The following is a 27,864-nucleotide window of genomic DNA, read 5'->3' as shown; positions in this document are numbered from 1 at the left end:
TTAATTCTGACAACTTTAATAGCAATTTTATCAGCATTTAGATTATTTTGAAAACAGACATTCCTGATTTTCAAATAGTTGTATCTTATAATACAACTATAACAATCCATAGTACAACCATGATACAATCCAAAAATTATCATATGTCAACAGAAACTTATTTATTCAGATGTAGGCTATAAATCTTAATAAAAAAAGACAGTTTTTTATCCCAGGGTTACATATAGCTCATGAAATATTCTTTAAAAACTAACCTTAATACAACTAACAGTGACCTCGACTTTAAGAAAATTGTTGGTTGATCTCTAATTGTAGAAACATTTAAAGCTTGATGTCGCTTTAATCAGACCTACACTGCCATCTACTGTTAAATAGCAGAACTAACAGAATCTTGACTGTCAACATTATGACAGCAGGAAATTTCCGAGATAAATATCTCTACACCTGTTACACCAGGCAACAATAATCTGTTAAGCTCCTATATGCCCGTGCAAAATACTCACATATCTTGATGTGGCCTTTGTCCTAAGGACTTGATAATTTGCCTAAGCAGTGTGTCATATCTGAATAAATATGCACATTGTGCTCATAGTAAAAGTAGCGGCGCCTCTTATTTTATTATGGGACTCAGAGAGTAACGTAAACATGCTGTCTTGTTCCCTCTGGGTAGCAGATGAGCGGTGAGGCTGTTGCTATAGAAACGCAGGCAGTACAGGTTGTCGTCGGCGGAAAGGTGTAGAAGGTTCACTCGTACTGTATGTCAGAAAAGTGGGAAGACGGATTTGAGGACAGGCGTTTTAAAATAGGGAGAAATAATAAAGGATTTGCTCAGAAGAAGGACATGTCGGAGCGAGTAGCCTCATGTGGGAACCTGTACGACACGAACACCCTTCTGCTTCGGTACTGCAACGGTAAGTTAGACAGCACATTTATATTGAATGCCGCGACATGGTTTGTTTTCGTCACGTATTACAAACGTGTACGCTATTTTTGTCTTTCATATCAGTTTTCCAGAAATTCCCTAACGTTATTTTGACGTGTCAGTGTGCGTCACTGCCTGCCAGGGCACAATAACAAAAGAAACTACTGTCTGTTGTGTTTTCTGTGAGGAAGATATTTAAATTACTCATCAGTTTTATATAGCCTGCATGCAAATTTAATTCGTCCCTGAAACATTTTCTTATCGCTAATTATATGCTGTGCGTCTGCGATCTCTGTGTTGGTGTGAGAACATACAGTAGTCTCTGGAAAGGTGTTAAAGACAATTATGTTGTTACATTTCTATTCATTTTCTTATTCATCTGTTAATATGAGCCTCTCATAAAACTGATTCAGTTTGCTTCATTGGGCCTTTGTTGTTTGATTTTCAGCCGTGCAGGTTTTAAATGGAAATAATGCACTGAGTTACTTATTTATTGTGACCTAGTAATCCAATGTATAACATTACCAAGCTATTTAGATGGGTTTATCTGGCCAACAGTGTCTCCCTAAAGTAAAAACACAACAAAAAAAACATAATATTGTCAGCAGCATTATGACAAATATTACACATCTGTATTCAAAAATGTATATATTAAATAAAAATTAAAATCTAATCAACAGAACTTAGGCAAAAAGGTAAAAAGATGTCAAAAATGTCTGCATTAAAGTTGGGGATTTTTATATATTCTACCGTGTGTCATATATATATATATATATATATGACACACGGTAGAAAATATAAAAATCCCCAACTTTAATGCAGACATTTTTGACATCTTTTTACCTTTTTGCCTAAGTTCTGTTGATTAGATCTGAAGTGAAGTTTGGAGGCAGCTGGCCTTCAGAAATTAGCATTAACCTTAATTAAACACACCTGATCAATCTAACCAAACCCTTCAGGCTTGTTTGAAATCAACAGGTAAGTGTTTGGGAGCAGGGTTGGAAGTAAACTCTGCTGGTCTTTCACCCTCCAGCAACTAAATTTTACACCCTTTTTAAAGTGTAAACAACAGCAGAAATTTAATTTAGCAGTAATAATTAGTTGGTTTGTCAAAAGACTAATGTGCATCAAATATCATTACGTGTGTTTGTTTAAACACACAGCCTTTGACCTCAACAACATTTATAAGATAAGACTCTCCCTGCTAGACATGATAAGCCTATTGATTTTGCTTTTTCTAGCTGCATGATTATATGCTTGATTGTATTTTATTATTTCTATTTATCATTTTGTTATTTTCATGGCTAGTTAAATTAATTTTATTTATTTTCACTAGTATTGCAGAACCGAATTTGTGTCAGAACCAGTGTGGTATATGTATTCAGCTCTTCCGGTGAACTGTCTTTTCATTATAAAATTGCCACGTTTAAGGTCTAATTTCTTTAAAAAACAGCTATCTTCACTGCCTGTTAGATATACAATATAAGGTGGGTCTCAGACCAAACAAGAAGCACTGCATTAAATAATATTCTTATTTAAGCACTGCATTAAATAAGAAGCACTGCATTAAAATATGTCTTTAAAATATGATAGTTTTTTTTATCTTGCGTTGTCAAAGAAGTTTCTCTGTTAACCTGCTGATCCTGATGATGCTTGTGGTTACATGATCTATCATCTTGTTTTATGGTTGAACAACTAAATGAATGCTTAAGTTTATTTAACTGAGTGTATTGTAATTACATTACAACATTGATGCTGTAAAAGGAACCTTATGAAATTGAAAATAGTCACATTAAGCTTTCACAAGAAATTTATCATTGGCTGAAAAACACTAGCTGTGCATAAAGCCTGTTGAGGCGATCATTATGAAGTATAATTTTTTTTAAAGAACAGAAAGCGCCTGCAAATGTTTAATAGAAATTTATAAATAAATGATTCTAATATACTTAATATTATTAAAATGTTCTATATTATTATACAGTATTTTTATTGCAATAAAATCAAATGTATTGATATATGATTTAATAAAATGAATGAATGAATGAATAAAATAAAATAAAACAAAACAAGCACAATTAAAATGCCTCATTAACATTATACTATTATAATGATGTGTATAACTATTATACACAATATTTCATATTATTTATTTATACTTTAGTGTAATAACAGAAATTTACATGCAGATAGAATAGCAAAGTACTTTATAGCATATATTTTAAAGTATAAGAAATGTATTATATTTAAAATCATTAAATACATATTTATTTTTTATACCATATTTATTTATAAATATTAAATATGAATTTATTTTATTATACCACATTTAATTATATTTTATTTTATATGAATGAAGAAAGAGAGAAAGAAAGAAAGAAAGAAAAAGAGAAAGCACAATAAAAAAAATTATTCAAAAACATCTACCATGTTATATCATTTATTTTCTTAAATCACTGAAAGTGTTTTGTTAGGTTACTTGATATTATAATTATATGCCATCTTCCTACAAGCAACGTCTTGTTGCTGTTGTCATTTAGAAGCAATTGTTTGACCAGTTCCTGTAAATAACAGGTTCTCTCAGTGACAGGTATCGGTGTACATCGTGACCATTGTTTGGGTTTTCCAGCAGGTCAGTTTCTGCGACAGATGGTTTGGCTGAACGACAGATGGATGGGTAGACAGTATAGGATGAGACCGGGTCAGACAGGGTGTCTTTCCACATTACAGTAACATTGAGCTGCTTTAAATACTCAATGTAAATATCTGAGGTCAAAGCACTTCAAAACCCCCCAAAGTGCCATTTATTGATAATAAAATGAGTATGCATCCTAGAGGTATAAAACAACAAGTCGTAAAAATGTCAAATGCACATACACACTTCAGTGTCCCATTGGTCAGTGCACTTCCTGGTAGTGCCTGGCCGATGCGTCTGACAGGTCTGGAATCAAGCCAAAGCTCTCTTTACAACAGCAGCACCACCAGCAGTTTTCTACCGCATAGAAACGGAGAACAGCGTCCTGTTACAAACATCACCCTTCTCCTCTTTAGCACTGAGGGTGGGGGAGGGGGAGGAAGAACGTCCAGACACGGGATCATCCGTCCAGCAAAGCCAAGAGGAAAAATCTTTGGCCAGGGAGGCGTTTGGCACCTTTAGGGAAGCCCTTAGAGACCTGTAAAGGATCAGGCTGTTCGGGCGGCTGACTGACAGGCGGACATACACAGTAGTTCTGACTGGAATGGCAGGTAGGAGGAGAATGCAAGCAGAACGGGATGATGAATATTTCAGCATGTTAGGTTAACTGCTAGCATCCGGTTTCCTCCACACTGCTTTTGTCTTCCAGCATCACTAGTAGCTTCATCCGGCGTTCTTCTCACCTTGCAAATTTTTTTTTTCACTTTTATTGTTTGATGCTTGCCACCTGCTGATGCTGCTTTTATCTGCTTGTGTATTAAATGAGGGTTTATTGAATATGCACATTTACTGATGCATTGCCCTTGAGACTGAGATAAAGTCAAGGAGCAATGTGTTTTAATGTGCAGTGTGATTTAATTGTACTTTTTTTTTTTGACCAGCTATAGTTGGAACAATGTAAATTTGTTTGAGATTTTCAATGTGGTTTTGTTTGCCGGATATATTTATAGGACGTAAATTTGAATGAAGTCATCTGATGGCCGCCACAGTGAATCAGCATTGTTAGCTTCTGAATACTGCTCATTTATTCAGTCCGGCTTTCCAATTAGTTTTGTTTTTAAGTGGTTTGAAGTTTTGTGTCAGTATATTGTTGTTGTCGTTGTTTTTGTTGTTGTTGTTTTTTTTAATGCCTTTGTAATCTCTCGATTTAATCACAGATTTTTCCACATGTTGATTCTAAGATATCCAAAATAGAAAAAAAAAGCATGAGAAGAGTTGTGGTCATCTTTCTGAATTTTATTTTTAATTGTTGGATCCAGTGCTATTTTAGTCGATGGATAAAGGGGATTATTGAGTCTGACAGAATTTTTTAAAATGTAATTGAAAACGTTTTTTGCCAAATAAATATTTTAGATTTTCTTGAATAGATACATACTGTAAATAAAATACCAAAAAAAGAGAAGATTTTATTCATAACAAAAAGTGTTCTAAAAGTGTAACCCCAGATTATCTTCATTTAGAATGATATTTCCATTGTTTCCTAATTATTTATGCTCTAATTCATCCACTGGTTTTGATATTTTATTAGGAAAAGAAATTTTAAAATGTGACTTAAGTTTTCAAATGTAAATAAAAAAAAAGAAAAAAATTAAATGTATTTTCAATTTTACGATAACAGGAGTTACTTTTTTTGTATTAATTCCTTTCCACTGTAAGCTATTATTTACAAATATTGTATCATATCTCTGAGGACCAAACCAGTGAGCAGTAAAAGGGATACAAAAAGAATGAATATTAAAATAATTATTTTTAATAAAGTCAAAAATTTTACACAAAAATCAACAAGTAATTAAATTAACCCAATTGAAAGATCAATAAAATAAAAATAAATAAATAAATAAAAAAAGTTCAACTGTGTGCAAACAAAATTCCGAATTACTGTATACTGTATGTTTATGTATCAGTCTATTAATAAAAAGTTGCATTGTCGTTACAGCTGGATTACTGATTTACTGTAGCTGTTAATGTGTGTTGTTGATCAATTTTAGATGATAACGTATCAGCCGGCAGTGGGATGGAGATGGACGACCGTCTCTCTCACCTGGAGCAGAGGGTGCAGCTGCAGGAGGATGAGATTCAGCTGCTAAAGGCGGCGCTGGCCGATGCTTTGAGACGACTGGGCTGCTGTGAGGAGATCACACAAGCCAGCAACAAGAAAAGTGGACCTACTAAAGGTCAGAGCTTCATCATGACATTATGTTGCTTTCATTACATCATTAGAGCTTATAAAAATAGTAACTGCCACTGGAATATGTTTCTATCAATAAATACTTGAACTCTAATAAAAAAAAAGAGAGTAAATATTCTTCAAGATTTCTTTGCTGAGGGTGTTATGTTGGCACAGTGGGTAGCATGATCGCCTCACAGCAAAAAGGTCTCTGGTTCGAGCCTCGACTGGGTCAGTTGTCATTTCTGTGTAATAAGTTGGCGGTTCATTCCGCTGTGGCAACCGCAGATTAAGTTTGATTTAGATTGAAATTATTTCTTTACTGATTGAAAATTGTAAATTACAGTATGTTAGCAGAGGGGTTTTCTTTTTCGTGTGAGCTAGATAAACTGATATGTCAACCAACAATGTATTTTAATACACATGTAGGGGTTGTATAAAAATTTCCATGTGGGAGGTAAAAAAACATTTGCATGTTACAGTATCTCACTGTTTTTTCCTTCCTGATTTAGTTCGGCAGATACTGCAAGCTCTGCCATCCAAGCCTCTGACAAATGGCTATGTGCAAACAAAACGCTTGAGCGGCTTTCCTTCCTCTCCCTCATCTCCAAAAAAGGAAGTGCTGATGTCTATCAAGAGGTGAGAGCTATTAACAAGATATATAATTTTTATAGGCAAAAAGTGATTATATGAAAAGAAAATTTCCAAGCCTTCTTGAAACAGATTTCACACATGTTGAAGTGCAAGGGTATTTCTTTACCTCAAGATGGCAGCATTGAGTAATAAACTATTATATGAGATATAAAGGATCTGCATAATCAAGGAGCTGTAGACATTTATGCCTGTAATGACTCACATGACCTGTACGTTCTTGTACATTGTAATAATAATCATAATATTTGATAATTAATATTAACAGCCTGTTGTTTTTTCATACTTCCAGAGTGACATAATCTGAGATAGTCTATAAAATGTGAAAATATGTCAATTCACCCAATATTTGATGTTCATGCTGTTCTTTTTGTTTGTTAGAAAGTTAAAAGTGATCTAGCAGCACTTATCAGTCTCAAAATGACTGGCCAATCTGAACTGAAAATGCAAAACAGTGTAATAAGTTCAATAATTATTATTTGATAAACATGTTTCAAATAGAAATATAATACAAGTGACAGTAATATCCTGTAATGCTAACTACTTTGCTAAAGATTAAAGGTGATTAATATAATTCTTAAACATGATAAAACTAGGCATATTGTTCTGCTTGCAATTCCAAAATATTAGTATTACAATATCAGTATACACAGTACTGCATAGTATTTGCACACCACTATATAATAGTGTAAAACAGTACTCAGTATTCAGATAAGCATACCATTAGTATGATAATCTTTTCAATAATGTAAACTACTGTTTAAATGTTTTTTTCAGCAATATTTGTTTGTTTTTGAAATGCGTTTCTCTTTTTCAGTTCTCTTAATCAGTTTATTGATATACATCATTTTACCAATAATCTAGTTAAAACCGTAAAAACTACAACTAAAATTGAATTTTTGTTATTATTAAAGGAATATTTCCCCCCCAAAAATTAAATTGCCTCATAATATACTCACCCTGAAGTCGTCCATGGTGTATAAGATGACTTTGTTCTGTCAGATGAACACAATCAGGGTAGTTTTAAATGTTATCCCGGCACTTCCACACTGTATGGTGGTTTTGGATAGTGTAAATTTGTCATAAAACTAACCCAAATGTCTCGAGGGGGTAATGTAATTTTTACTTATGTAATTCTTAAATTATGAACCCCAATCCCTAACTTCTGGTGGTGGGTGATTGCACATAATACGCGACTGATGTATGACTCATGAACATGGAAAGACACATTATGTGAGTAAACTACTGTATAACATTATACAATAACACCAAGCTAAATAGTTTTCTTGTGTGATGTTGTCTTTTGTGGTAAATATACAGTGTGATAAGTGGTTCCAGTGAGATGCATTTGTTCCCAGAGCTTCTGCAATGAGTCATGCGTCATACTGTACGTCATATTGATCAGTCACGCATAACATGAATTGCTTCTTTTATTTCATCCGAAGTCAGTTTTAAAATGTGAAATATTTTTGTTACAAAAACACATCAGTCAAATCCACTTCATAAGACATACGTTAACCCTCTGCATATGGGTTAGTTTGAAAAGCCACTATCCTTCAACATTATACATAGAGCCAGGATAAAATTTAAAACTACTCCAACTGTGTGACAGAAAAAAGTCATGGCTTATCATCATGAGTATGAGTAAATTATGGGACAATTTCTATTTTAGGGTGAACTATTGCTTTAATGTTGAAATCCGCTTGTTAGATTTTTTGTAGAGACTGTGCTACATTTCTTTTAGAATTATTTGATGAATAGAAAGTATAAAAGAACGGTATTTATTCATTTATTAAAGATGCTGTATGTAAGTTTTTGACTCTACTAAAGCATAAATTACCACAATATGTCTGCAAATATTTAAGTAACATGCTAAGTGAACAAACTTGTTTATCTGAAAAACAGTGTTGAAGTCAGATATTCTGCTTTGAAAATGCGTTTTCCGTCTTTGTTTTGGTCTGCCCAGTCCCAGTTTAGCCAATTATATTTCGGCACTCCAGGCTGCCTTGGTGGAAAACCTTGTGTTTAATTCATTCATCCATTCATTCATTCATTCACAAAGGCTCTGAAAGCATGCATCCGTGACCGAAATGTGACCTCTGGTGGACAGTAGCAGACTCCGAAATGTCAATAATATAAATTATTGACATTGATATCAATAATCTCAATAATAAGACAATAATATCCAGCTGCAGACCCGCAGATTCAGTTCCACATGAGGTTATTAATTAGCAAATTATATTAATATTACAAATGTAAACATTTGGTGAGCAGGTTACATTGTAACCGTGTGTCCGAACAACACGTTTTGTGATGAGTTACGCAACAATTTGGCTGTTTGCATCAGACGAAACATGACCAAAATTTAAATACAACCATTCAGAAGCACAGAATATGCACTCACTCACAAAATGGTAAGGTTTATAAACTAAATAATACTTATTAACCCTCTTTAACATTATTAAATATACATGTTGAATCACTCACTCTTTAGTTATTAAGTTCAGTTTCAAACGGTTTATTTTATCTTCAAGATCTGAGGTGTCAAAATTTCATACTGCACCTTTATTTTCCTTCAGCTTAGTTTCTGATTTATCTGGGGTCGCCACAGTGGAATGAACTGTGAACTACTCTGGCATATATTTTACGCAGTGGACAACCCAGTACTGGGGGAAAACAGTATTTATTTAGAATAGAAATCTTATCAATTGATCAATGTATGGATTCTTGGAAAAAACATTCATTAAAAATTAATAAAAAAAAACACATGTATGAAGTTCATAAGTTAATTGAGATTAAACATGCATTTTAAGGTGGTGTGATGTCATATTTTCTGCCTAGCCCAAGACCTGTTTTGTCCTCCTGTTTCTTTGATGTCTTTCTCACCTGCCCTCTGCATTGTGCCTCAGTCATTGTCTTCCTCAAGCTTTGGTTTCTGTGTGTCAGGAAGAGCATGTCCACTGAACGCCTGTCCACAGTGAAGAAGGAGATGGCCGATTCCCGCAGCAGAACCACCTCATCCAGCAGTTCAACATGCGGAAAGAGAGACAGGTACCTTTTTTATGAATAAAGTGCAGTTAGATTTTTCTTGTACTCTACATAGAATTGAAGTTCAGTCATTTTCCTTCGCTCTAAACCGTTAGGCTAGTACAAGACGTCAACACAGCTAAAAATAGATGCTACCTCAGTGTCTAATTAGATAACAAGTCCAGACCTTTGGTTAGCAAGCACCAGAAACAGTATAATGGGAATGAGGTGGAGTATCCATAAAACATTTTCTTCTATAATTTAAGCAAAATCAAAATGAAAGGCTGACATTTTTATTCTCATGGTATTGATATTTTAAAATATGCTATTAAGTGTACAGTTTTGACTGTTTAGTTCTAACTTACAAATAGAATGATGTTATACTTGCATGCTGATTCTGTGCAGAATGCCTGTTTTCTAGATATAAAAATACACGACTACAGAAATAGTTAAAAAGCTTTCTTAAACACATCAACATGACCAAAAGGGAGTTTTATGTTACAAACAAACTATTTTAAGTAATTGTTATTGATGTTTTCGTATATTTTTTAAGTTTAAAAAAGCACAACAACATTTTTGAAATTAGGGCTGAACAATATATCATTTGAGCATCAATATCACAATAGTTACATCGCAGGGTTAGATTATTTATTAAAGATTAAAAGATTTAAATATATTTATTTTTAGATTATTTATACAATGACCATGTTATTTTATGTTTGATTGATATGTTAGACTTTCCAGAAAACCAGAAAACACTTTTTATTTAACTTTTTGCTCATTGTATTTATATATGCTAGTAATTTATTTGAATTGATGTATATGCAATGCATAGAAAAAGACTGATCAACATCAACAAGCAAGTGTTAGTGTTATATCTGAAGGACCGTGTGGTATTCAAGATGAAATAATGATACTAAAAATTACTCTTTGCCATCACAGGAATAAATTACCCTAAATAAATTAAATTAAAACTTGAAAGAAAAGTACATTTTATTTCAAATAAAATTGAACAATGTTTATGCTTTACAACTTTAAATCAACTAAATGTAGCATTGATAAATGTTGTGATAAAATCTTATCAACTCCAACTATTTGAATGTTATTGTACTCTTTTTCATAGTAAGAAAGGTATTTCACTAGTAAATGTGTTTGTGCTCACACCAAGAAGGCTTGTGAACAATGGGATCAGATAATCAATCATTTATGATGTGCATGCATGCAGTTCCAGGAAGGGATGTAAACACTGATGCTCATGCTGGACATCTGTCAATAGAAGTATTAGTGCTATCAGTCAGAAGTGTGCTGCTATCAGATCTGTATAACAAACATTGGGAAACTCTCATTAAACTTTCATGAACAGAAATCCATTAAGCACTTTATCACTTAATGTAGTGTTCAATTAAAACTATTTTTTTATTTTCACTGAGGAAATGAGGATAACAAGTACATTCGAGAGGAAATTAGACATTAAAGAAGATTTTCTTTTCCGCTGAAACTGTGGTTCTTAGTGATTCATCAATAGCAAGTCAATGGATATTAGTTTTTTTTTTATTTTTTTTTTGCTACATTAGACATTAATTATTTTGTTGTGTATGTTTTGGTGTATGTTGTGTAGTGCCAGTAGCAATTGACTTGCATTTTATAAATCACCAAGGGTCAGAGTTTCAGCTAAAAATCCTTTTTAATGCTCTACTGAAGAAAAACAACAAAAATAAATATGGTGATGGCCTGAGGGGGACAGTCACAAACTACTACACAATGAAAACTTCATTCAGCTAAAAGATTAATGAACTGTTCTAAGAAGTTCCCCACCAAGTTCCCTCAGGATGTTTCTACATCAGATAATCCTCCACCTTATAGGATTATATTTATGGCGTTATGATTGTTTAAGACTTGACTTTGTGAGGCGCATGGCAACTCCACACAGTCACTTAGTTCACCACTGAAACAGCCTGCTGACCACACAGACTGTTTCATATTACTGCAATGAAGCACCAGGAGGTGTGGTCACCCAAAAGGGGCTGTCATGCACGTTGAGGAAGTGTCCTGCCATTGGTTAGCGAGGTCCATGTTCCTGCAGAGCTGAAGTTTACTCAAACAAGGAACTCAGTCTTCTGCTTGACGCCTCTGCAAATTCCAGCTAGTAGTTAAAGGAAATAACAGGAAAAGCAACATGAAGAAGTCAACCAGGTAACGTTCACGCTCTTGTTAGGCTCTTCAAATCACAAACTGTGGGTTGGGTGAGGCTGAGAATGGAACTAGTTTCAACTTCCAATAACAAAGCAAACATAGGTAGACAAGCAGCATCATGGCTTCTATAGATAAGCAAAGCGAACACACCTGGGTTGAGTTAGTGATGTAATTTTACAAATGGGAATAAAAGAAAAAGAAGCAAACTTTACAAGTAGAGATGAATCAGATGACTGTTTAAGGATGATTTTTAATTTGAGGTGAAAGCCTTTGGTTTTGTTTGTTTGTTTGTAGGGGCAGTTTATGCAACGTCATTTAGCAAAAATGTGCATGTTTCCAACTGCCTTGGAGCCGTTATTTCTTTTAAACTCATTAGCATGACAGATGATTATCTTTTCAACTTCCATTCAAGTTGAAGGCATGCTGTATATAATGCATGTTTTACTAATTGCTTTAGTGCATTACTAAATGCTTATCTAGCAATCTGAGTCAGATATTGATTTTTGTTGCTTTTCAGCTGTATGTATTAAACATGGAACACACACACATACGCACAAACAATGCAGTCAAATTAGAGTAATTTCTACAATAGGAAATAAAATGCTATGAAGGACATCACATACGACTTTAACGGTAGCTTTTAGAGATTCAGTTTATTTTGTATTGAATTGCATGTATTTATGGCATCTTTTTATGAATCCATGAATTGTCAAATTGTAGCTTGTCAACTGTACCAAGTGTTCTAAGGATGGGTGTGTACTGTACATAGTCGGTGCATTAGTATAGAGCTTCTTTTAGGTCAAGCACATTAGTGCTTCATACTCACAGCAGTATATTGAGTTTGGATGCTACACAGCCTAAAGTCTTAAGCTTGTTAAATGGATTTTTCCAGGATGTGCTTATGAAAAAATGTTTGCATGGACAGCTGCCATATTGTGTGCCATTAGATAAAACTAATTATTGTAAATGAAAGATGTTGTCTTGGTTTACATTTAACAGTATGCCTGTGTATAGAAATCCATGTAAATATCACACTACAAGTTATAAAACAAATACCAAAATATAATTTGTGGTGTACACTGTATACATAAAGAACATATATATTTTATATATACTGCCTTTATAATACATTGCATGCTTTTGATCACTCTGTAAAACGGTTATTAGATGTGATGCTTGTTTTGGTGTGGCCCACTTTCAAGCTTTAATGACTGTGTGTACAGTACGCAAACAGAAAAGTGTAGATCGTTTCTGTTCAGTATCACCCAATTTTTTCCCCTTTACACATCAACTGTTTATTATGCCCTCTAACTACTGTACAGAAATGTCCAGTTTTCCAGCCAGAAACAGTGTGCCGTCCATCCTGATTCCCATGTGGATAACTGGAGTGACACAAACCTATTCCAGCAAATACTGCTGGATTGATGGGTCTAATTTACCACGTTTAGCTTGTCTGAGACAGCCTGTCAGCCATGACAGTCATGCATCAGCATATGGGAAGTGGGAAACTGTGTGGTTTGGTAAAGCAATTGCTTAAACGCGCGCACAAACAGACATTATTTTCAATGCCTGCATGTTTAAAGCTATTTTGTGGAAATGTTTTCAAAGCAAAATCCACGCCAATTCTGGCTCCCCACCAAATGTTTGCTCATGTAAACAGACTCTGTAACTAAAGTTGAAAGCAGTTTTGGCCTCCTGTCGCTTTAGCTCAGTGTTCTCTTCATTGCACACAGTGCTATCAAAGGCCACATGAAAGCTGGGTCAGAATCAATGGATGAGCTCAATGAATTAGTCATCCTCTCACAAAAACACTAGTCCAAGACGGCAAACAAACTTTTTACAAATGTTTTCTAAAAATTTTTGTTTACTATTGGTGCGGTTTCTGACTGTTTTTTTTTTTTTTTTTTTTTTGTGATGATAAAAATAAATGATGTGTTTCTCTCTCTTTTGTTTTGTTTTTCAGCAAAACCAAAGAGTGCTCCTTCAATGCTGGTAAGTTTAAATTTTTTGATTGATTAGTTTATTCTTAAAACAAAAAGACATAGTAGGGCTCTGTGGGTGATTTTTAAAATTTTATTTTATTTTTTGCATGTTTTTTATCTAAATGCATGTGATATTTGACTACAGCAGAAGCTGGTTTTATGGTAAGAAACTGAGCCGTGTGTTATGGGAAATTACTGTTATATATGAGCCTTTACCGATCCCATTATCTTCTGCATTAAACATAGAAACCATTATGGATTGGCGTAATGCCTCCATTCAGTCTCATTCTGTAATGGGCAAGACAGTTGGTTTCTAGGCTCTGTCAGTAGGGTCAGGATAATTTGACAAATCATCCTTAACAAAGCATGTTTTTCTGTGGCCGCTCATGTTTGTCTTGAACAGATGAGGGTTACGTTCGGATGTTTTTACGTGGACGTCCGATCACCATGCATATTCCAGACCAGCTGAGGTACAGCTACAGTCTTGAAAGCAAGGTGGCGCTGCCGGAGCGCAAGCTGAAACTTCAATGGGTGTATCCTTGCCATTTACATAGCAATATTTATAAAAATAAATGTGTATATATTAAAAAAAATATATATATATATATATATATATATATATATATATATATATATATATATATATATATATATATATATATATATATATATATATATATATATATTTTTTTTTTTTTTTTTTTTTTAATTAAATAAGTCAAATAAGTCAAAAAGAAAAAGGAGATTATTTGCCTACCTTATTGGCAGATGATTTTGCTTGTTTTAAGTAAAAACTCACTTAATATTGGCATACTATTTCTTAAAACAAGATACTTTTTTTTTTTGCTTGTTTAGACAATGCTTCTTGATTTTAAAAGTTTTTAAATATTTGAACTATAAATAAGACAAAAAAATACATGTAAGAAAAGCATTTTTTACAGTGTTTGGTCTGCAGTTCAACCTTTTTGTTTCTTAACACACTCCATTAGTTATGGCTATAGGGGAAGAGACTGTCGCTCTAACCTCTACCTGCTGCCGACTGGAGAGATTGTGTACTTTAATGCTTCCGTAGTGGTGCTTTACAACGTTGAAGAGCAGCAACAAAGGCACTATCTGGGCCACAACGATGATGTCAAGTGGTAAATATATTGTTTTCATTAAGTTCATGCAATACTCATTTAAGAGAGCCCTTTGTGTTTTTGACCAAATAGTTAAACAACAGCAGAAGAGAAATCAATCCAATGTTGAAGCACAAAAAAACACTTCCGATTTCATATGCAGATTATTCTCAAACTAGGTCATTGTTCAGGAGATGTTATCAATGTGATCATCTACATGAACAAATATATTGTGCCAGTCTTTAAGCAAAAAGAGGCATTGTATTGGGGAAGTGTTGCTGGTTTCTGAGCAAATTTGCATTGTTAGGGACAGCTCTAACCCCCCTTAACAGGCTCTTATCTGCAAGATAAGCGAATCCTGCAGTTTATTCAAATAAACATGCAATCAAACTAGATCTCGTCTGCCTTGTTTTTTCTTTGCTTTATAGCCTGATATCAAATGCTTGTACTATTAACAGTTGCTAGGTTATTTGTTGTAGTTCTCTGAGAGGTGAGTGGGCTTGACAAAACACCTGTAGGGTACTTGTAAGATCTAATTCGTACAATTTAGTCAATTTGCTCATCACCCACTGACAGTTGTGGTTAGGGATGGGGTTGGGTGCCACGCCTCCTCGTACATTTTTGTGCGACTGAACTCGTACGAATTCTTACGCATTAGCCACTAATCTGACAAAACGTAAAATAGTTATGTTTCCTCGTGAGATCAGGCTAGACCCACTGGCTAGCCAGATACCAGGTTTTATCTTCTTTCCCCTTCTTCAAGGCCCACTTCGTCACAGTTGACAATCAGTTCTCTTTAGAGCATTAGATTTTAGAGCCAGGATTTACACTTTTTGAATGCATAAACATAAGCAGATGACCACCTTCTGATTGACCCTTCTAGTAATATATATATTTTTTATATATAATCTTTAGGAAGGCATATGTTTCTTAATAAATGAGAAGCTATTCTTTATGTTTTTTAGTAAGAAAGAGAAGTTTTATAGAAATCAAAGTCTTCGTATTAATTAAATGAATTTGTCCACCACATTATCTAAAGTATATAGTTTAAATGTTATATTTGTTTTTATTTTTTATTGCTATAACTATCTATTTCTATATCTAAAATTGTCTGTTTTTAAACTACTTATTAAAGTCCAGAATTTAGATTTTTTATTGCTATTATGTTCGTTGGCGATGTGGTGGCGCAGTAGGTAGTGCTGTCGCCTCACAGCAAGTTAGTCGCTGGTTTGAGCCTCGGCTGGGTCAGTTGGCGTTTCTATGTGTAGTTTGCATGTTCTCCCTGTGATCGTGTGGGTTTCCCCCACGATCCAAAGACGTGCGTTAAAGGTGAATTGTGTAGGCTAAATTGTCCCTGTATGAGTGTGTATGGATGTTTCCCAGAGATGGGTTGCGGCTGGAAGGTAAGGCCGCTGCGTAAAACCATTTGCTGAATAAGTTGGTGGATCATTTCGTTGTGGCAACCCCAGAATAATAAAAGGACTAAGCCGAAAAGTGAATGAATGAATGAATGAATTATATTCTTTTTATAAGGTCACAGGCAGTTGTACAGTATAAGCATTTCATTGCACATTTTACAGTGTATGGCTGTGTATTTGAGAAATAAATTTTTATTTTAAATAAAATTCTGCTGCAACAGAATGTGAACATGGTATTTGTATATATAAAATATTAGCTAATTATCATTTGTTGCTAATTAAAATAACACTGGAATGCTCTTTCTCCCTTTGACTGTAAGAGTCCGTGCTGGTTTGCAAAACTGTCTGTTTACTGCTTTTTTTGGGGGACTGAACTGCATTCATTTGCTGTTCCCTGAGAGCGAGAGAGTGGAATGGGAAATCTTTTCTGACAAGCTCTGATCCTGTCAATGTTCTCTTTGCAGTTTGGCCATCCATCCAGACATGGTCACTATAGCAACAGGACAAGTTGCCGGAACATCCAAAGATGGCAAAGTTTGTTCACATTTGCATTCTGTGGCATGTGTGCTGAATTTTTTATTTTTTTGGATGCATTGAATTGATCAAAAGTGACAGAAATATGATGATAATGTTATTAAACACTAAATTTTATTATTTGGGCTTTCTGTTTTTCATCAAAGGCTCTTAAACTGATAATAATACAGGAATATTAAATTTCATTAAACAATTATGCTTTTAATTTATTAAACATTCAATAAATAAAATATTTGTTAAAATGTTTATAAAATAATTATTAATAAATATAATATAATTTCTTAAATCTTTATATATATAAGTATATTAATCATATTTAGTTTTATTAAATTAATTAAATTTATTTTTTTCAATTAATAAAATGAAATGTGCACAAAACAAAGTATATTAGAATGATTTTTGAAGGATAAGGTGACAATGAAATATTGGCTGTTAATAATTCTGCTTTACCACATAAGTAAAGTACATATTACAATACATTTAATTATATAAAACATCAACATTTTACATGGTAAATTAATATTACTTTCATAATATTACTAATCATTTGGTTTAATAAGATATAGTAAATAACTCAAATAAAAAAACTTCTAGCTATTAATAAAATCCAAAATTCCATCCCAGATATAAAACAATATTTGTACACATACACACACATACAGTTGAAGTCAGAATTATTAGCCATCCTTTAATAATTTTGACCCTAAAATGGCTGTTAGATGAAATAAAACAAATAAGACTTTCTCTAGAAGAAAAAATATTTTCATGACATAAAAAAACGTGAAAATTTTCTTGCTCTGTTAAACATTATTTGAGAAATAGTTTAAAAAGAAATTGGGATGGGGGGTAGGGGTCTTCAATTCTGTCTTCAATTGTATATACATATATATTTTTAAACATTTACAAAATCATTAGTCGCATAAACATTAGTCTATTCTGGCAAAAAAATGCAAGACTATAACCATTCACACATGGTGTAAATATGAATTTACTACTTTCTTTTGTGGAATTACATAAATGATTCATTCAGTGTTTCAATTCCATTTTAAAAATACATAAATCCTTAACAGTACACACAACTCAATCGTTGTTTTCCCATCAGGCTCTGCCACCTCATGTCCGTGTCTGGGACTCTGTCAGTCTGAACACTCTTCATGTGATTGGAGCAGGTGTGTTCGACCGAGCTGTCACCTGTGTTGCCTTCTCAAAGTCGGTAAGCTAACTTTTATATAGTGGTTTTTTAATAAATCATCCGTGTGGTTTGCTGCCATGCTGCATATGGGGAATAGTGCACAATGGGTATAACATAATGAACATGTGATGAATGGCTGAATTAACAATGGTGTTTTACATGGAAATAATACCACTCCTCTTCACAGAATGGTGGAGCTCATTTGTGTGCGGTTGACGATGCAAATGATCACATTTTGTCAGTTTGGGACTGGCAGAAAGAAAAGCAGCTTGCCGAGGTTAAGGTGAGGTGACATATAGTTGAAGAACAAATTATTAGCCTTCCTTTAAAATTGATTCTTTTTCAAATATTTACAAAGTGATGTTTAACAGGCCCAGGAAGGAAATCTATATTTTTTCCACAGTATTTAGTTTCTTTTAATTTGGTGTGTGTGTGTGTGTGTGTGTGTGTGTGTGTGTGTGTGTGTGTGTGTGTGTGTGTGTGTGTGTGTGTGTGTGCGTGTGTGCGTGTGTGCGTGTGTGCGTGTGTGCGTGTGTGTGTGTGTAATATAATTTATTATTTTATTAGATTTAAAAAATATATTATTAGCTTAAATACTGTCACTTAAATTACTGTAGTTTTGCTGAAATAAAAACAATTATTAAAAATTGTTTTAAATAATGTTAAGGTTAATTTGACAACACTACCATAATATACAGTACACTTCTAAAAAAATTAAGGGTACACTTTATTATTTTGTTACAACAAAACAATGTAATTTTAAGTGTTCCCTTTATATTTTTTAACAGTATATATATTATTTGTTTGGCTACAGATCAAACCACTGTCTAATTTACCTATCTTGCCTAGTTAATCTAATTGGCCTAATTAAGCCTTTAAATTGCACTTGAAGCTGAAAACTAGTATTTTGTAAAATAACTCGTACAATATTATGCACCGTCATCATGGCAAAACAACAGAAATTGATTATTAGAAATAAGTTATGCAAACTATTACATTTAAAATGTGTTGGGGAAAAATCTCTTCTAAACATTACTTGGGAAATATTAAAATAAAACAAAGTAAATTTCACAGGACTAATAATTCTATCTTTAACAGTAATAGTTTGAAAGCAGTTAACACAAAACATTAGGCTTACTTTGCAATTTTGCAATATGTTTTGCAATTTCTTTGCACAGTGTGGTTATGGCTTTATATGTAGTCAGTCTAGGGCCATATACAGTATACTTGCAAAATAAAAGTTTTGCAAATATAAAATAAAGTATTGAGCAAAAATAAATAAATAAATAAATAAATGCAAATCTCCAAAAATATATTTGAGAAAAATATATTTTCCTAAAAAAAAAAAAAAAAAAAGAACTGCAAAAGGAAAATTAAGTTAAAAAATAAAAAATGATATTTACAAACAAAAGCAGTGCCAAAAAAAACTAAAATATTTGCAATAACAAAACTATATAAATTTGCAAAACATTTTTATAGCATTGCCTTTACAAAACCTCTCCAGTCGATTTCAATGCTCATTTTAATTGGCTTTTTAGTCAACTGTGTGTGTGTGTGTGTGTGTGTGTGTGTGTGTGTGTGTGTGTGTGTGTGTGTGTGTGTGTGTGTGTGTGTGTGTGTGTGTGTGTGTGTGTGTGTGTGTGTGTATATACATACATGCATACATACACACACACATACATACATACATATATTATTTTATTTTATTTTTTGTGCACTGCTTGATTTTTATTTGCAGTTCTTTTTTTTTTCTTTTTTTTTTTTTTTGCTAATTTCACTTTCATTACTTAAAACTTAATTCTTCCTTTGCAGTTTTGTTTTTGTTAGCAAAATTTTATTTTTATTCCTCAAAAAATAGTTTTTGCTTTTGCATTTTTGGAGATTTGCATTTTATTTATCTTTACTCAGTACTTTATTTTTTGTTTGCAAAACTTTTTTTTTATTTTGCAAGTATATACCTGTATGGTCCTAGATTGACTCCATACTTTAATAACAGAGACCTGTACAGTATGTAAAACCCTGGCCACTAGTGTACACCACCATGATGCTTTTTGGTCATTTTCATTGGGAAGATGCCGTGTTTGTCTACTTAATCTTGAAATGACTTGTTATTGAGATTATGAAATTACATTCCTAATGTCACTAATAGCCATGGGAAGATAACCGGTTTCAAGATTTACTGTGGTTTGTAAAAGTCAAGGATTAAGAACTGCTAAAATGTTCTTTTATCCCATTACTAAAGTTTTTTATTATTTAAAATTTTTTTTTTTTTTTTTTTTTTTTTTTTAAGGTAAACAGTATCTCCAGCAGAAAGGGACATCAAAAGTTACTGGTCAGCTCTTGATTCAGCAAACATCTTAAAAACAAATCGCTTCTAATATAACATCCAAGCATGCTATAGAGCTGCTTTGTATCCATAGAAAAGAAAGATCTCAAAGATTCCTTATCAAGTTGTAAAGAAGTGTGTTTTTGAAACTAATGAAGACAGCAGAAGTCAATGATTTATTTTTATATTTTACCCTGACATGTTTACTGCTTTAAAATATTATAAATGTTTCTTAAACTAAAACATATTATGTTCAATGTGGGGGAAAAGTTGTTGTTATTCACCCTGAGATTAAAAAATAACTTATTTTAGAGCAGAAATTTGTCAGAATCTTACAGTATTTCAACCAATGCCTCGTCACCAATCTGTCTTCTTTTTAAAATCCATTTCTTTTTTACGACCAAGCTTAATTTTATTATTTAACAAACCCTTTTTTTAGGTTTACAATCGAATACATTTCTAAAATCTAAACATGTGTATGACCATTGTAATAATGTGCTATGGTAATAATGGGACATAGTAAGAAATTTGCAACTATTCATGACAAAGTAAGAATGCCTCTTATTTAGTGTCTTTTGTGTTATTTTGCAGTGCTCTAATGACTCTGTTTTGGGTGCTGTCTTCCACCCTATGGAGGCAAATCTTATTGTCACCTGCGGGAAGTCTCACATCAACTTTTGGACAGTGGAAGGAAGTACTCTCACTAAACGCCAAGGACTGTTTGAGGTTTGCGAGATTTACTTTTTCATTTTTCCAACTGAAATACAAAGTCAGCATAGTGATAGCATCGAGTTTATTGCCTGTGGATAAAGTGTTGTATAGTATTAGTGTTATATTTTATCATTTGTTTAGAGCTGGATTGTACATTTCTAATTATTTCAATACAAAGACAGCATAGGATGATATATTTGAGTTTATTACCTTACCGTGACTTAATTTGGTTTTATTGATTTGTGGTTATGTTTGTGCTGCTTTCAGAAACATGAAAAACCCAAGTATGTACTCTGCATTGCTTTTGCTGAGAATGGAGATGCAATTACAGGAGATTCAAGCGGGAACATCTACATCTGGGCTAAAGGTCAGGAAATAATTATGCTATTATATATTTATATTTAAATTTAATATATTTTTTTATGAATGCGTTTCCAAATGCTATATTTTAGCTCTAAATAGTTTAATCAGTTTAGTTAAAGGAAAAAAAACATGCACATTCATCAGTTTGACTGCTGTTGGTGAATATTTTCCGTTATAGTGTGCCAGTGTTTTGATAGTAAACTCTTATTAAAAGGTGGAAACCGGATCAGCAAGGTGGTTTCAGGAGCTCATGAGGGTGGCATCTTCTCTCTATGTGTGCTGAAGGATGGGACACTAGTTTCTGGAGGAGGGAAAGACCGCAAGGTTCTGCTGTGGGACCATGATTACCGCAAGAAGAGCGAGATGGAGGTAAGGCTGATTTTTGTTTCTTTACCTTAGTAAAAATTTATAACTTTTCTAATAAAATTCAGTAAAAATTAAATAGATTTAGATTTTATTTTTATTTTTTTGCAGATTGCCATATACACTAAAATACAGCTTTTATTGTTTTGATTTTATGAAATGTAATCCAGGCGTTGTGTTTGTCATATTTATTAGATCCTACTACATCAGCACTCACTTCATTAAATTGAAAACGATTTATACAAATCATGTTTTAGCTCAGATGTACAGATTACATGTTCTTCAGCATATTTTCTCTATAATCAGGTTCCTGAGGCGTTTGGCCCTGTCCGCACTCTTGCTGAAGGAAAACAGGATGAATTGTTTGTAGGAACAACTAAAAATGCTGTTCTACGGGGATCTTTCTCTGGTTCTCTCACCCCTATTGTTCAGGTACAGGTTGTCAATTGATAGTATTTTGTGTTTAGGTATCCTGTTTTTAGATGACTATACTGCCAAAAAACACAGATTCAAACAGTAGGGGATCATGCTTAAACAAGGCTACTAGCTGTTATGCGAGTTATTAGTTATTAGGGTTAACCCTAACATGTCTAAAATAGATTATACATCAATACTGCGTGACAGAATTATTCATGTGCAACCTGACATTAAGTATTTCAATCATTTTGCAAAAAATACAAACAAAAATAATACAGTACATCTCAAGTCCAAAGGTGTTTACTGCATAGAGCCTTATATAATGCAGCAATAATAACCTATCATCATCATCACCATTATAAAAGCAAAAATATCCATTTATGTAATTTTCTTTTTGTATATTTTTAACACAATATAGTTAAGTAATATCGCACATGCAAGAGTACACATTTTTGGTCCACATTTTTGGCAAAAGTACAAATTTAATATTTCGTTTTGTCTTTTTTTCTGTTTTTGACAATTAAATTAATTCCAAGTAAACCTGGAGAAGAACATTTGTGCATCTCAAAGCAGCATCCTATATTGTTCCTGAATAAATCTACTTTTGAACAAATCAAGGGGTCAAAATCATCTGGGATTCAATGGTCCATTCAAAAAGACAGCCACACATTTTCTGAAAGAATCATTTATTATCGGTTCAGACAGGGACTTGTGCCACCTGCTGGCTGGTTTGGTCAAGTTGCCAACACAAAAACACACTTAGCAAAATATTAATGTTTTTATTTGTTTATTTAAAAAAAGACATCAAGACATTTTTACAGTATTGTACTATTCTAAAAAAACTACTGTATTTATTTAGAATTAAAGTGATTCTTACTCTGCTTTCTCTGTAAAGGGTCACACTGATGAGCTGTGGGGTTTAGATGTTCATCCCAGCACTGAGCAGTTTGTGACATGTGGTCAAGACAAGCAGGTCTGTCTGTGGGACACCTGCTCCCATCTGCCTCTGTGGACCAAGGCCATTGAGGTCTGTCTGAACTGTCTGTTCACATTTTCATTACAGTAATGAGTAAACATAATCAATGATCCCATTGTTAAGTTTGTACTTTTAAGGGCAAATAATAGCTTTAAAAATTTTTGCAATGTTTTTTGTGCATATTTGTTACAAATTATAATATTTTAAAATTAATTAAGTAAAGTTATTTTTACAGCTTAAAAATATATATTTGTTGATTCATATTTATTAAAATATATAGCATATGTTTAAAACGTTTAGTTATATTTATTTTAAAAATGTAATAATTGTTTTAAAAATGTGCTTATTGATTGATTTATTTTTAAAAATATGTTTACAATTATTTTAGGACCCTGCACGTTCTGTTGGATTTCATCCCAGTGGCACAGTGGTTGCTGTGGGAACCATGACAGCAAAGTATGTTTGACATAAAAATTTCATCATGCATTCATGCTTTATATCTCATTTCAAGTATTTATCACCTCTAAACCATAGACCACGCATTAGATATGTTCAAGTAAAAGCTATTTTTTTAATCAAACTTGTCTATTTTGCCATCTTGCAGGTGGTTGGTGCTGGACACTGACACACGTGATCTCGTCTCTATGCATACAGATGGCAATGAAATCATCTCTGTTGTCAAATATTCTCCAGGTGTGTCATTTTCTCATTTTTAGTTGATCTTTTTCTTGTCATAAAAGTCTCAGAAAGATGGATCTCTGGTGTGCTTTGATTGAAAAATGAACATCACAAACCAAATACATCTTAATTAACCCACAACAGCATGTTACAAAATCTGACCATAATTTATTTGTGATTTAAACATCAACCGTTTTTCTTCTCTTAGCTGCAGTTTTGCACATTACAGTTCAATACATGCCAACCTGATTTAACCATGGAGGACATGTTCCTGGTTTAACATTTATGTTGATCCTGGAACAACATTCCTATCAGCCGATCAGAATTAAAAGATACGTTTACCTTTTTCTGTATGTTAAGTTTAGGCTTACGGTTAGGTTTATGCATTTCTTCATGAGTGTTTTTTAACTATTCCCCTTTGATTTTGGGAAGATTTTACAGTTGTGCTTGGGTTTAGGGGTGGACTACATTTTTAGGATTTACATGTTCCAGAATCAACATAGATGTTAATCCAGGATTGTATCGTACTTCACAAAATCATAACGTGTGTTCTGTACAAGTGTCAGAAACATGTCTCCTTCCAGCAGATCTTTGTTACCCCAGTGTTTAATGTAATTAAATATGTCCATAATCCTCACTCACATCCTATCTGTCCACAGATGGGGCGTACCTGGCTGTAGGATCCCACGATAACTTTGTTTACATCTACTCTGTTACTGAAAATGGCAAGAAATACAGCCGTGTTGGCAAATGCACTGTGAGTTCTGTTCATTTATCAACCCTTCATAAATCTGTTTTTTAAACTGTAAATAGTTAGCCATCAAAAAGTTGTTTAATACCATGACCTGTATCTGCAGGGACACTCCAGCTTTGTCACTCATCTCGACTGGTCCACCGACAGCCAGTTTATTGTAACCAACTCAGGCGACTATGAGATCTTATACTGTGAGTAGTTTTGTCAGCTCTGCAATGCTGTTAGTGAATGGAGCTCCGATGTCATTGTTTTGCTCATCCCATTTTTCCTGTTCAAAAGGGGAGGCATCCAGTGGGAAGCATATTACTAATAATGATATAGTACGTAATCTGGAGTGGGCCACCTCAACCTGTGTGCTGGGTTTCAGTGTGTTTGGTAAGTCATATTGAATGTGTATTGTATACATACTGTAGGTATCACTTTATTGATAGTACACTTTAAATTGTATAACTGCAGGTTAACTGTGTACATTTTTGTTCACTGTACTGCCCACCATATACTGTACTCAACAACTTGACTCCTGGTTTGGATTGTAATAAAATAATGTTAACATTTTGTAAAGCTGCTTTTAAATAATTATTGTAAAAAGGTTTATACAAATGAACTTGAATAGCCTTTGTGCACATCAAGTTTTTTTCAGCCACTGATAAACATCCGGTGAAGGTGAATGTGACTATTTTCAATTTCATAAGGTTCCTTTTACAGCAGCGGTGTTCAAACTCGGTCCTGGAGGGCCGGTATCCTGCTGAGTTTAGCTCCAACTTGCTTCGACACACCTGCCAGGAAGTTTTTAGTATATCTAGTAGGAGCTTGATTAGCTGGTTCAGACGTGATTGATTGGGGTTGGAGCTAAACTCTCCAGGACACCGCCCCTCCAGGACCGAGTTTGGACACACCTGTTTTACAGCAGCGATAATGTCATTTAATTAAAATATAATCAGTTTAATAGACTTCAGCATTCATTTAGTTGTTAAAGCGTAAAACAAGATCAAAAGACCATTTAAACACAAGCGTCATCAGGAAAAGCAGGCGAGCTGTGATTCTCTAAAAATACTGTGAATAAAATTAAAATAAAAAATGGCCCATTAAATTGAACTGAATATTATTTAAAATTAAAATGATTATTTTTTGCTTATTTCAGTGAAAATGACTATGAAATGCTGAATTAATGTTTTCAAAATGTTATTAAATTATTGGTTTGTTTGTACTAGTCTTTGTTGTTGTTTGATTTCTATTGTTATATATGTAAAAATAAATATTTAATTCAATTAATAACTTTGATGTTTGTTTTATTTTGTTTGAAGGAATCTGGCCAGACGGTGCTGATGGAACAGATATTAATGCTGTATGCAGGTCACATGACAAAAACCTCCTTGCCTCCGCTGATGATTTTGGCAAAGTGCACTTGTTTTCTAACCCCTGTTCTCAACCAAGGGTAAGTTGTTTTGCTTTAGTATCATAACTATTGTACTTTAAATATTGTTGTGGTATAAATAATACTTTTTTATGTAGATTTTCAGATTTCTTTTGGGTTTTAGTTAAAGATTTCTAGTTCAACTAAAATAAGTTCCATTTATTTGTTTTACTAAAACAATTAGTCAGAAAATCCTTACAACACCTGACCCTGACCCCAACAGCCTTGCAACCAACCAGAATAATGGTAACTGCATAGTAACACTTTCAAGCAACAGCTCAGAGACCACTAGTAACCAACTAGAATCTGTCCTTCCATAGTGGTTGCTGCTATATCAGATATAGTTGCGGCAGGAAGTTATCAAAAATGATTTGTATTATTTAGTAAATGTCCCATTAATTGTATTATTTAACGTCTAACCCCATTTCAACTCTAAACCCAACTGTCACAGTAGTGTAAAAACAGTAGTTGTACCGAGTATTATTTATGTTATCTATTAAATTACCCAATAAAATGTATTTTTTAACGTCTCCCCCCTTTCCAACCATCACAGTACTGTAAAAATATGAATTATTTTTATACAGTGTCATAAAAATGCTTCTATATTGATGTGCATATCACACTTCCGACCAGCCATGCATCCTATCTAGATTTTAACCAAGCGATTAAAACTTCAGGCTTTTAGACCTACTTGAAACTTTTAGACTAGGCTTTAGCAACAAACCTTTTTTTATCTATATTTGTAAAAATAGCTAATGTTTATTTCATTTGAAGTAACACACTTTAGTCTCATGCTTTTGGTTTTATTGACCTGTATTGACCATTGTTATATTTGCCATTTAAATTAAAAATTAATAATTCTATATATTTTTATCTGCAGGCTCCCAGCCACATCTATGGTGGGCACAGCAGCCATGTGACCAATGTTGCCTTTCTGCATGACGACAGTCATCTTATTTCTACCGGTGGGAAGGACACCAGCATTCTTCAATGGGTGCTGGCTTAGTCTGATCTGAGCCCTCACTGTAAACTCCTGCCCACTAGAGGGCAGCACTGCTGTGCCTAATTCTCTGCTGTCTGTTTGCCTGTATTGTGTACTGTATCATTAGGTTTTCCATTACGTGCTGGTCCAGAGTCAGTTTTGCCTCTTGCCCGGGTGTAATTATGGGGATTGTCTGAGGGTTAGAGGCTGAGCTTGCAATCAGAGTTGAATGACCACTAGAAGGAGCTCTGGTGCAGGAGAAGAAGCATGTTGTCTACTGTTGACTATTTATGCCTATTTAAAGAGTTTTAGCTGCTATTTGTGTTGCCGAAGCCTATAGAAATACATAATGCTGTCACTTAGTGGAGGCTGTATTTTAATATTAAAAGTACATGATAATGTTGTGGCACTTAGCTTTTGATGCATATCTAGGGGTGAACTTAAGCTGTGCTTTGCCTTTTATTTGTTAATAAAGTTTCTCATAATGAATTTACTCCAATAACATCTGTTGTATATTGATCATTTTAGATGGGAGTAAGTCAAACATGTACGAGGCGAGTCTCAAGTCATAACTCAAGTCAATTTTTGTTGCACTCAAGTCAAGTCAAGTCACTGCTTCTTTCATGTCTAGTCGTAGCTTGGTCTAGCAAGTCACTTTCAAGTCAATCAATTTTTTGTTGATTTTTCAATATTCTGCAAATTTTTTTGCAATGGTGTATATATATATATATATATATATATATATATGTATATATATATATATATATATATATATATATATATATATATATATATATATATATATATATATATATACTGTAATTTGAATTTACACTTTCATCATTAGTGAATCATGTAGCTTTCTGCTCTGGGGAATGTGTGTGCTTACTTCAAAGCCATTAAAAAATCATACTATTAATTAAACAAGACCATAATCTTATAGTGCACAATATGGGGGTGGGTGGGGGTTGGGGTGATTTTGTA

At 33.5% G+C, this 27,864-nt stretch overlaps 1 protein-coding gene across 4 annotated transcripts; it reads left to right on the top strand.

Annotated features, from left to right (window-relative positions):
- The first annotated feature begins 764 nt into the window (after window positions 1-764).
- eml2 (EMAP like 2) lies at window positions 765-27,382 on the top strand. Of its 4 annotated transcripts, none has more exon segments than NM_001030235.1 (22): window positions 765-911; window positions 5,603-5,788; window positions 6,294-6,420; window positions 9,379-9,483; window positions 13,616-13,644; window positions 14,038-14,167; window positions 14,624-14,773; window positions 16,635-16,704; window positions 17,807-17,917; window positions 18,084-18,179; window positions 20,814-20,948; window positions 21,201-21,300; window positions 21,511-21,665; window positions 21,966-22,091; window positions 22,972-23,103; window positions 23,441-23,508; window positions 23,657-23,745; window positions 24,390-24,487; window positions 24,588-24,675; window positions 24,764-24,859; window positions 25,789-25,919; window positions 26,779-27,369. In NM_001030235.1, coding segments are annotated over 22 exon segments (2,418 nt in total). In that variant the 5' UTR covers window positions 765-841; the 3' UTR covers window positions 26,905-27,369.
- The last annotated feature ends 482 nt before the right edge of the window (window positions 27,383-27,864 follow it).

The sequence above is a fragment of the Danio rerio genome, chromosome 15, assembly GCF_052040795.2.
Source record: "Danio rerio strain M-AB ecotype USA chromosome 15, GRCz13ab, whole genome shotgun sequence".
NCBI classification, from domain to species: Eukaryota; Metazoa; Chordata; class Actinopteri; order Cypriniformes; family Danionidae; genus Danio; species Danio rerio.
The sequence above is the reverse complement of the archived record's forward strand: the minus strand, read 5'-3'. Positions and strand labels throughout refer to the sequence as shown.